Source organism: Rhea pennata, chromosome 26 (assembly GCF_028389875.1).
Source record: "Rhea pennata isolate bPtePen1 chromosome 26, bPtePen1.pri, whole genome shotgun sequence".
In the NCBI taxonomy this organism is placed as follows: Eukaryota; Metazoa; Chordata; class Aves; order Rheiformes; family Rheidae; genus Rhea; species Rhea pennata.
This window is the reverse complement of record NC_084688.1, coordinates 2,749,582-2,761,028: the sequence shown is the minus strand read 5'-3', so window position 1 is coordinate 2,761,028 and position 11,447 is coordinate 2,749,582. Positions and strand designations below refer to the sequence as shown.

Here is an 11,447-nt window from a genome sequence, read left to right as displayed (position 1 = left end):
AAGCTGCCCTCAGGCCATGTTCCCCTGCTGCCCGCGGGCTTCTGCTCTGTGGGTGACCCCAGGAAGGGGAGAGGGAGGCCAGGGCTGCAAGGGGTCAGGGGGCATAAGCATCATTTCCAAGGTAGCAGTGGGTCTGGGGCTGGAGGCAAAGGCTGAGCTCCACAGCTGCGTCCTTCGGGGAGCCATGCAGCCACCCTGAGGTGTTGGAGAAGGAGAGAGAAAGACCCAAACCGAAAAATTCAGCTGTGACAATCCTTCCCTGCACAGGAGCAACAAACGAGCAAGTCCGAGGTGGAGCTCAGCTCTTCTGTTTTCTCAAAGGGAAACTGAAACGCACAGAAATAAAAGTCAACATCTGCAAGGGGAGAGGACACCTGAGAGGTGCAGTGATGGGGAGACCACACTGAGGATAAGGTCCCTCATTGGAAACCCCACTGGGGTCACTCTGACCGGCCGCAAAGCCCGGAGGATCCAGCAGCGCTCTGCAGTGATTGCAACATCAGCCCTGGGAGCCCAGCCAGAATTTCAGGGCTGAGAGGGGAAAATATATAGGGATAAAAACAAAAGAAGAATCAGGCAATATTCTCTATTCCCCCACCCGCTGATTTGTTCAAAGAATCCGAAGAGAAATGCTCTATAAAACACAGATTCTAGTCTTGCAGGCAACAGGGAGAGACATATTTGCACCTACGTACCAAGGAGCTTCTGGAGATATCTGTGGGGCAGGACAGGAGAGGCCGTCAGAGAGGGGGGAAAAAGAAAATACAGAATGAAAATGTTTGCCTTTTTTTTTGTTGTTTTTTCTTCCCAGAAGTATTACCAAAAACAGAAACCAAAGAGCTGGGCTCCCTTCTAGCCAGACCCAGCATCCGTTTTTCCAACAATGATTATTTCCAAACATTAAGTCTTTAAGTAGTTCCACTTTTTTCCTCTTCAAACTGCTTTGGGGCTTGGGGTCTGGTTTGGTTTGTATTTTTTTCCTTTTTATTTTATAATGATGGCTTCAAATTCGATTGCTTAGAAAATTACAGACCGTTAAAAAGATAGTCCAAAGCTTTTCCGATTCCAGATGGCATAAATATTAAAAGGATGCTATCGAGAATATATCAAAAAGATAGTTGCTAACATATAAAAAGATAGTTGCTAATTAACACATTTGTTAATTTAAGCTCAATCTTTGATAGGAGAGATGAGCGGGTAAAAGAAATCAACGCTCTCCTTTAAAATAAACCTGCTCCTTTGCTTTACTGAAAGTGACATTAATATATTATACTGAATTTTCTCCATGAAATTGTCAAAGAGCAAAAATTTTAATTTGACATTGGTGCCCACACTCTGAACTATTTCACGGCAAAGTGTGGTCGATTTTCCTACCATGTAATAAAGAATATTCACTGAAGGAAATTTCTATTTTTAAAGTCTGAATTATGCCGCACTTTTCAGAAAATCGGTGATGCCCCTGACTAAATTAGCCCAAGTGCATTTTTGGCACGAAACTGGGTAAAAATGCAGATTGCCTGTGCGGTGTGGTTTCTCTTGGTGTACCATCCGCAAGGTGAGAGAAGCGGGACTGCTGCTGCCGAAAACTGCAGCAGAGGCACTGCAGGGTGCGAGCCAAGCCCGCTCGGAGGATTTCTTGTGAAACAGAATAAAATCTTGTTTCCATTATTCAACGACGGTGTCTGTACCCGCGTTTTACGGCAGTATCTGTCTGCATGCAGGGCGGCCTGAGCGCTTCTTCTAGTGCATCGCACTGCCTGGTTTTAGTACTTGAATTAAAACAAAAACAAAAAAAAAAAAAAAAGAAAAAAGAAAAAAGAAAAAAAGAAGAAGAAGAAAACAAAATGGTACAAACGACTCGAAAAGTCTGGAGCAAGTTGGACAGGTCGCTCTGTTGGCGGATCCAGCTTCGGCGTCACGTCGGGACTGCGTCTCCTGAAAGTATCCAGCGTGATCGGAGCTTGGGACGCTTCAGCCGCCGCTCCGCCGGGGCCCCTCGGCCGGCGCTGGAAACCTCCGCAGCTCGCAGCAGCTCTGCGCCGAAGGGAAGCCCCGGAGCAAACAGGCTCTTAACTTTCAACTTGGCCTTGACCTCCGGATTAAGCCGGACCTTTCTGCAAAGGAGCATCGGGAGACGCAGGAGAGCTCCGGCCCCGTCTGCAAACATTTCTCTGCCCCTCGCTGCCGCCTTGCCCGAGCCGCCGAGTTACGAGCGCAGTTTCAAAGGAGCTGGGGAGAGGGCAGGAGTGGGGGGGAATCAAAAGGGCATCAAAGAAAGAGGGCAGTCGTTAAACTACGGAAAGGGAAGAAAGAAGCTTTGAAATCACAAAGGTGACATCGCGAAAGGCATTTTTTTTGTTTGTTTGTTTGTTTTTTAAAGTAAAAGAAAATCATCACTCGGTAAGGCTGAAAAATCTTCAGCAAATTGGAGAGGAAGGGCCGGGGAGCCGCGGCCGCGGCGCAACTTTGTGGTGCGGTTTATTTGCTTTTCTGGAGCCGAGGGGGGATGCGGGAGCGGATCTCACCGGGACAGTCCGGAGGCAAAAGCCCCTGCAGATGCGCAGGAGGCGAAGCCGCGCTGCTGCGCCGGGGCCGGCGCGTCATGTCGCTGCCGAGGGGCGCGGGAAGCCGCGGCCAAGCGGGGCTTTTCCCCGCTGGGCTCGGCTCACCTTCCCGCAGGTTTCGGGTCCGGGCGAGCAGGCATTTCAGAGCCCTTCCTGCTCTCACCTGCCTGAGCTTTGCAAACGCCTTGTTTTTCAGCCCTGTTTTATGTCGGTCTTTCTGTCCCTGGGTGTGAAATACTTGGACCGCTCATTTGGGCGTAAAAAAGTCGGGCTTCGGCCGCTAAGGAGATGGCAGAAGGGAGCTTTTATTAGGATCTGATATTCAGAAAGCAGAAATCTCTCCATTTCTCGGTGGCTGAGCTCTAGGATCGCTCTCTTTGCCCCAAGGGAAGGCGACGGGAGGAAGGCTCGGTCAGTCCGCGCTGGCCGTGAGCAGCAGCGGGGTTTGAGGGATTCACGAGGTTTCTCCCAGGCCGTAGGGAGAAGACCGGAGGGGAGACAGAAACGCGGCTCTCTGCGTTTGTACCGTGTGTACAGACGACAAAAGATGCGCGTACTTGAATAATTCGTTAACGCACGCGTTTGCACAGACGCCAGTGTATTTACTCCAGACTTTTTTCGGGTAGTTTTGCTTTCTTATCTCCATGTCCGTCTGTCTTTCCACTCGTCCGCCTGTCTCTCCATCCATCTAGACACCTGTCTGTCCGTCCTCGCCCTGAAAGGGTCTCTCTGTATTATTTTCCCAGTTTCCCAGCCGCCCAGTTTCCAAACTATTTCGCTTTTGGCTGCTTCTTGGCCAGGGGTCAGTCAGACCTGTAAACCCAGGCTGGGGCACAGCTGGCCCAGGGCCGTGCCAGGCGATAACTGCGGGCACGGGGAGGTTTGGTTTGGTGTTGTTTCTCCCAGCCTTTGTGCCGTTTTCCGAGCGCCGGGGACCCCCTTCTTTCTCTTTTTTTGCTTTCAGGGTTGTTCTCTGTCCCTTTCTCCAGGCATCCAGGCCTTTGCAGACTGCCACGGAGTGGAGGACTGGGCTGCTGCGGGGGGGGGGGAGGCGGACTTGTGTGCGGGGCTCATGAGAGGGGAGAGAGGGGGATCCCCACTAGGCCGGTGTTGTCTGTCCCACGGCACTGTCGGAGGGACATCCCTGTCCCACGGCTGCCATCCGCTCGCCCCTCCGGCGATGTCACAGTCCGAGGGGTCCCAGGGTGCCCACGGGCTGTGGCAACATTTCTCCGAGGGCAAAAGCCCCCCCGGACCTGAGTAGGAAGGGGAAGAGACACCACAAAAAGTGTTTTAAATCTGAGCCTGGATTTTTCCACCAGGGACTGTTCCTCTGCTCCCTTCGTGATCTTCCCTTTCCCTCCTCTCCCCTTCTCTCCTCTCCCCCCATCCTCCTAATTCTCCCTCTTTTTTTTGGGGGGGGGAAGATACAGTTTAAAAGGCGTCTCTCGTGCACCGCCTGTCACGTGCGGGAGGGGGGCTTCCCCTCCCTCCTTCTCCAATTGCAATAAAAGTATTTTCGCAATTTCTGCAGGCAGATTTTATTGGGGCTGGAGTTTTGTTGTTTTTCTTTTTTTTTTCCCCTCCTTCTCCGTCCTTTTCCCCCCGATCGGCAGCCAATGAGGCAAGGCCCGGCCGTTGCGTCAGGACAGCCCGGCGGGGAAAGGCAGCTCTCTGCAGCTCGCAGCCTTTTAAAAAGATCCGGGACCCCCCTCGGGCAGCGGCTCCGCTCCCCATGCCCCGGCCCCCGCGCCGCCCCGCATGCAGCCGCCGGAGCACCGCGGCCCCGCGGGCCTCGAGGGGCTCCTGACAGCCGGGGGCTTCGGCGGCAGCCAGCCCCGGGGCCTACCCCCCCCGCCGGCCCTAGGTGGCCCCTCGCCTCCCCCCGGGCTCAACCCCGGCTACCCGGCCGAGGAGCCGGCCAAGCCGTGCCTCCCCGGCCCCGCCGCCCCGCCGGGCCCTGCCGCCCCGCCGGGCCCCGCCGCCTCCGCGCCGCTGCCCTACGGATACTTCGGCAGCGGCTACTACTCCTGCCGCGTCGCCCGCAGCGCCCTCAAAGCCGGGCCCCCCCCGGGCGGCTTCCCCGCCGACAAGTACCTGGACCCCCCCGCCGGCAGCGAGGACTTCCAGAGCCGACCCGCCGAGCTCGCTTTCTACCCCGGTTACGGGGCCCCGTACCAGCCTGTGGCCAGTTACCTGGACGTTTCAGTGGTTCCGACCTTAGGAGCCCCGGGGGAAGCCCGGCATGAGACTCTTTTGCCCGTGGACAGTTATCACCAGCCGTGGGCTCTGACCAGCGGCTGGAACAGCCAGATGTGCTGCCCCAAAGAGCAGAGCCAGGCTGGCTACCTCTTGAAATCTGCCTTTGCAGGTAACGTCCTCAGCCGCCCTCTTCCTGGGGGACGCGGGCTGGGGGGGGGGGGGGGTGAGGATGGGGCTGTGCCGTGCAGCCGTGGCCGCCCTAAGGAGGAAAGAGGTTAAAATAACGTGATGGGGAATTGCTGTTGCCGTGCGGCAGACGAAGCAAAATTTCCTGCAAAGTAGCGCAAACGGCAGCCACTGAGCAGGTTTCAAAGAGTATTTGGGACGTGCACCGGGCTTTGCAACCCCTCTCACGGAGGCAGACGCTAACGCTGCTCGGCCTCGCACATGAACTGCAGCTGTGGGCAGAGAGAAATCGGATTTGGGGCGGTTTAACGCCTGGGAGGGAGTGTAGATCCGGCCCCAGCCATACAGGGCCGCAAATACGAGCAGCCTCCGAGGCAGCGGCGCGGGCTGCCTTGAGCCGCTCCCGGCAGCGGACGCCGGGCCTTGCCCCCGCCGGCCCGGCCGTGCCCCGACGTTACGCTCCGACTTAGACGCGTTTTAGCATTGCTCCGACTTACAGTGCGCGCTGCGAAGTGAAACCGCGCCGCGAGGACAGGTGTTAGCGCGCATCTGCTTCATGCAGGTGCCTTGCCATTAACTCTCTCTTTCTCCGGGGGAGGAAAAAAAATCAAAGAGAGAAAATAAAATTAGATATCGTTAGAGAAGACAAGCGACAGGGAGGTTTGCTCCCTCGCTAGGCGAAGAAGGGAAAAGAAATGGGATGGCAGAGAAAGGGGCTGCTCTTTGCCGAGGAAAGCAGACGGGCGGGACTGGGGCAGGAGGGAGCCCGGTAGGGAGGGGGAGGCTTCTCTGGGGCCCGTAGCCCCAGACCATGTGCCTCTCCGGACCCGCTCGGACCCTCTCGCCTCCCCGCCGGTCCCGACCGCGCTCAGCCCCGTCTCTCCCTGCGCCCAGATGCTGCCGCGCAGCTCCCCCCCGACGGCTGCTCCTTCCGCCGGGGCCGAAAGAAGAGGGTCCCTTACAGCAAGGGGCAGCTGAAGGAGCTGGAGAAGGAGTACGCCAGCAGCAAATTCATCACCAGGGACAAGAGGAGGAAGATTTCCGCCGCCACCAACCTCACGGAGAGGCAGATCACCATCTGGTTTCAGAACAGGAGGGTGAAGGAGAAGAAAGTCGTCTCCAAAATCAAAAGCAGCAGCACCTCGTGAGGAGGGGGCGGCCCTCACCGCCGCCCCACGGCCCTGCTGCCGATCCCGGCCCCGGGAGCAGCCCCTGACCGGGCCCGCCCCGTCGAGCCGCCGCGCTCCGCTCCGTCTCTTCCAACGGTTCAATCCAGCCGCAAACGCCGGCGGTTTAGGAAGACGCAATATTGCCCCGTCTGCACGTAGAGCACCATGTACAGTTTATTCTCATATTATAAGGCCACTAAAGACGTCGTATTCCTTCTATTTTTTCTCTCTCTCCTTCCCCCCCCCCCTTTTTTTAGCACTTAAGAAAATCCTGCCTAATTGAGTTAATCGACCCCAAAGACATAACTCACCCCGGCTTTTCCCTGGCACCCCCCAGCTCGCCAGCATGCAGCATGCAGTGAGAGCCAGGCTACTCGGACACGGAGCACTGGGGAATTTTCAGGGGAAATGGTCTTTAGGAATGAAAAGCCTTATAGATCGCAGGAAGAAAACCTCTCCTTAATTCTAGTCTGAAGTATCAAAATGCATGTGTAAGGGAGAATAAATATAGTCGAGGTGTATTGTATGGAAACACATGTGAACCATTCACATAAATGTGTGCTTTTGTGCTGATGGATAATATATGTGTATATGTACGCATAGGCACACATTTATGAAGATACACATTACAGATTGGTGTAGTTATGTATAAAATACACGTATACATATGCACATGCACATATTTAGGAATACGTACTATTTTATCTTTTATCCTATACAATATTTTCGTTCGTGTGTTATATACGCCCAGATGCCCCAAAGTATGCACCTGTACTTGAAGTACATTACTGGATGTGTGACTATAAATATATATTCAGATAAAGTTGTATGTACGTGTGCTTGCATACATGCATATATACAAAATTAAATGTGTGTTCGTGCATATATTTTGATACAAGTAAATGCAATTTATATAATTCCATACATACTTTCCTTTGTGCTAATATATGTGTATTTGTACACACACTTTCCTTCTCTTATTAATACATAATCATAATGATGCATTTCGTAGCATGTGCTGGAATTATCCCCTTATCATAGTGAATGGTCTTGGTTAATATTAAGAAATGTTGCCGTCATTTAAAACCGAATAAATAAAGTGAAAGGAAATATGCTCAAACACGCGCCTTTATCTGGTCTTTTAGGGTTATGCTTAGAACTCCAGTGAAGCCACACGAGTGTCGGCTTCACACGCAGAGTTTCTGTGTTTCTCAGTGTTTAAAAGAAGCAACGCGACGGCTTACGGGGCAAATCCCTCAGCGGCGTTGCATTTCAACTTGCCTGCAAAACTCTAAGGGCGAATAAACTTCAGAGCACCCTTACCTCTAAGCTCATTTAAATTTGCCTTTTTGAGGTTCTTTCGTAGCTTGGAAGCGCTGAACCACAGTGTGCGCTAAGGAAGGACCGCCCGGTTTTTTAACAGCGGTTCTCTCTTGTGTCAGAACAGCTGGCTCGGACATTCAGGCAGCGGCGGGAGAGATGGGGCTGGGGACGAGGCAGAGCTGGAGCGCGCTGCTCCCGCGTTTCTCCCTCGTTTTGCCCCATTTTCGCTCATAGTTTCGTTATAGCAATCACGGAGCTGCTTGGCACCGGGGGAGGGGTGGGGCGTGTCACCGCGCCGTGACGTCGCTGATGACGTCAGGAGGGCACGAGCCAATGGCTGTCGGGCTGGACGTTTGAAGCGGTGACGCAGCGGAGGAGACGCAATAGCTCCGGGCGGCCGCGCGGAGCTCGGCGCGGCCCGTCCGCCCCGGGCGGAGCCGGCGCCGCGGGGGGCTGCGGCTCGGCGCGGCTGCCGGCCCGAGGAGCCGAGTGTTTGATTGGGGCTGCGGGGGGGGGGGGATGAGGAGCGGAATTGTTACCACGGCTCCAGTCCGAAACAAAAAGAAAACGGCGCGGTGCGGAAACTCAAGCATGGAAGCACAGCGCAAACACACAGGCACAGGCAGCGTTGATGCGCAGGTGGAGGCAAGCACGGGACAGCGTGTAGACACACACAGCGTAGAGATGCCCATAGGCATCTGCGTACAGGCGGAGCAAAGCGGCCTCGGGATGCGCACGGCTTTCGCACGCCTCTGACGCTCCTCTGCGAGCGCCGGCGTTGGTGCGTGTGTGCGAAGGAGGGAGCACGCACGGTGCACGGAGGCCCTTGACGGCAGTGGTGGGTGACCCGGTCGCTGAAATATTTCAAGCAGCGCTGTCGCGCAGGGGCTGATTATACTTTGCTCTCCTCCATCCGGATTCTGCTCTGAATTACTCCACTTTGAACCTTTATCATTATTGTTATTGCGATTATTATTGTTGTGTCGGGGAGAGGGAAATCTGGTCCTGACTCGTGAACGCAGTCAGCATGACCCACAATCCCTCCCCTTTCTAAAAAGCAGCTAGAAATGTTTGTTTTGCTTTTCTGAGTGGGTGGATGAAAGAAAATCCCCTTTTCCACTGTGTTATCAGTAATGATTCCTTTAGCCCTGATTGCTGAGGGAGACCGCAGAGCAGAAGCGGCTTTATCCGACAGTAAGAAATCACTCGGATGTTCACCAAAGAAAATGAAATAATCCAATAAAAGATCCGGCTGTGGTCTCACACAGCTTGTCTCTGAGTGCCGCTTCAAAAGAAACAAGGTCTATCTATGGGTTTGGAAAGGGACGCTCGTCTTAAAGCTCTCCACTTTGGCACATTAAGGGTTAATCGTTTTAAATTTGAGTTTAAGTAAACTTCATTAGGTTTTAATGACAAGATTCTTTTCCCATAATTTTTCTTTTTCTATTCCCCATCTTGGGTCTTTCTGGGGTTCCCAAACCCGCACTGATGTGACTAGAAACCCGGTGAAGGGGACACCCAGACACCTCCAGCTCAGGTCAGCCAGTGTGTGATCGCCGTCTCCCCTCTTTCCAGGGGGGAAATCGGGCTGAAACTGGGATATCACCCCCATTTCGCGCCCTCAGCTCCAGTCCCGAATCTGAAGTGGAAAATGCAGATGGGAAGGGGAGGAGGAAAGTCTCGGGGAGAGCTATAAAACCTTTGCACGTCGGCTTCAGTAAAAGGCAAGAAAGGCCTGACATTCTCGTAAAACCCTGGGAAGGAGCCGCCGGGGGGGGGGGGGGAAGGGAGGCAGGTAAAGGCTCCCGGGGTGGGGGGTGGGGGGGGGCTTTGCCGTTGAACTTGAAACTCAGAAAACGTGGGACAGAGCAGCCCTGAAATCCGGGACTGACCCGTTTCCGCAGGGTCTGAGATGATTTTCTCAGGGAGTCGGGCCGCGGCACCGGGATCCCCCGGGGCACCGAGGGCGGGCTCGGGGGGGCAAGCACAGCCCTTGTCTGGGGTCTCCTCCCCTCCCCTCTCCTCTCTCTTCTCTTTTTTCCTCAACCACACTAAAATACGCCAAAGATACACCTATGAACATAAGCGAGGCAGAAATACGCGCGGGGGGAACACCTCCGCTGAGTCCTTCCCGCCCTCCCCCCTCTCCTCCTTCCTTTTGTTCAAGTTCATGCCCAGGACACAAAGCGTCTGGGCTCCTTTCTTCCCTTTCCCCTTCAAAGGGTTTTGTCATTGAACTTGAGCCCGCGTTGTAAACATTCTTGGGTCTTACAAGGATCTTGGCGGGAGGTCATTAACGGAGACCCGAGATGAGCGGGGACGTTTCTGTGTTAGTCCTTTTCGCAACTCACAGCAGAGTCACAGCTAAGTCTTATGAGCAGAATCAAAGGTACTTTTTTTTTTTTTTTTTTTTTTTTTTTTTTTACTTTTCGACTCCATTTGTTTCCTAAACTGAGTCCAAAAATAAAACAATAAAACACAACAAAATAGGATCGCAGGGATCTCTGTCTCTCTCTGTCCCTCTTTTTCTTTTGGTAGACTTATTTTATAAAACCTAAAAATATTCTACATGTATAGTGTGTGTCCAATTATACCTCGTAAAGTAATTCTAGATTTGGACACAAACCAACAGATTACATCCATTAAAATAGGCTGAAAGTCGTTATTCTGAAATAGTGCTAGGAAAGTGCCTTTTCGATATATTATGGTGTTATACTCTGTATGAAGGCAAAATACAATTAACTTACCACCAGAGTAAGCACCATCTTTCATTACTGGATAACTTGTTTGCCATATATATATAAAGAAAAAAAAAAAAAGATTGAACAGTCTTATTGTTGGCAAGCAGAGTTGCCACTGATGATTCTCACTGCCACTACAGAAGCACTGCTGGAATTAAATATTCCCTGGAGAGCAAATAAGAGCTGCTTTCGCAAAGATTTTTTGTTCTGATATACAGAAACAGGTTTTCATGTGAGATATTTTATTTTTTTTATGAGCTCAAATTTAATAAAATCATGGCTTTCTACTTGAGCTTTGTTAATTTGCATTCAAAACAGTTTCATTCCTACTGCCGGGAGTCGTGTGCTGAATATTAATGTATACTGCAAGACTGTGAAGTATATGCATTATAGGTCCATGCACGATTCTCTATCGCAACCTGAAGGCAGATAAAAGGGGACTCTTACAGATCCGTTTCGAGTGAAAGCACACGTTAGTCTTTATTTCAGCCTGCTTCGCAGGTAGGTGGTCAAAGCTGATTTTTGCAAAGACATTAAATGAAGGAACTTTCGGAAACCGGGAGCGCACAGGGAGCCCCGTGCCCTGCGCCGCCGCAGCACCAGTTGCTCTGTGATCAGGCTCAACCACCGTCTTAATTAAATTTACACTAATTTACCCGAAGGCAGTTCGCTGCTGCCGGCGGCAAGTCGGCAATTCCCGCTGCTCCGGGTCGTCCTGCCGCTTGTGAGGGGCAGGAGGAGAAATCCAAACCCGCGCAGGAAAGCGAGACGGAAACGGCCGATTAGCGCGGCCCCGCACGGCTCCCCCCGGCCCGAGCTGCGGCGCGGCGACAGCCCCGAGCCCCGACGGAGGGAAACCTGCTCGCCCCGACTACGGGGAGAAGCGGGGTGTCACTTTTGAAGCACAACACTACCTAAAAGAGTCAAATTCTGGCCTTATTCGAGCTCACCTTGTAAGTGTCTCCTCTGCCCTTAAATACTTTTGCAGTCCCGGGGATTTTGCAGTACCTGTGTGTGGGGGGGGGATGTTTTGTTTTGTTTTTCTTAATTCCCAAAACCGAGAAAGACGCTTGGAGGACACACTCGTTTCCTTTTAATTTTATAAACAAGTAAGAAAGTCTCTCCGAACAGCCAACGGAAGAGTACTACCTAAAGAAGAGGTTGCTTTAGTGTGAAAGTCAATGTGCCGGTCATTATGAAACTTGTGAAAACTGTTATACTATAAAACTACAAAATTTTCTCACGGAATGGGGGAAAGAAAA

At 52.6% G+C, this 11,447-nt stretch overlaps 1 protein-coding gene across 1 annotated transcript; it reads left to right on the top strand.

The window, feature by feature from the left end:
* The first annotated feature begins 4,325 nt into the window (after positions 1-4,325).
* Positions 4,326-6,100, top strand: HOXB13 (homeobox B13). Its single transcript, XM_062595356.1, has 2 exons — positions 4,326-4,935; positions 5,847-6,100. The coding sequence occupies exons 1-2, from the start codon at positions 4,326-4,328 to the stop codon at positions 6,098-6,100; spliced, it is 864 nt and encodes a 287-aa protein (XP_062451340.1).
* Positions 6,101-11,447: the final 5,347 nt, after the last annotated feature.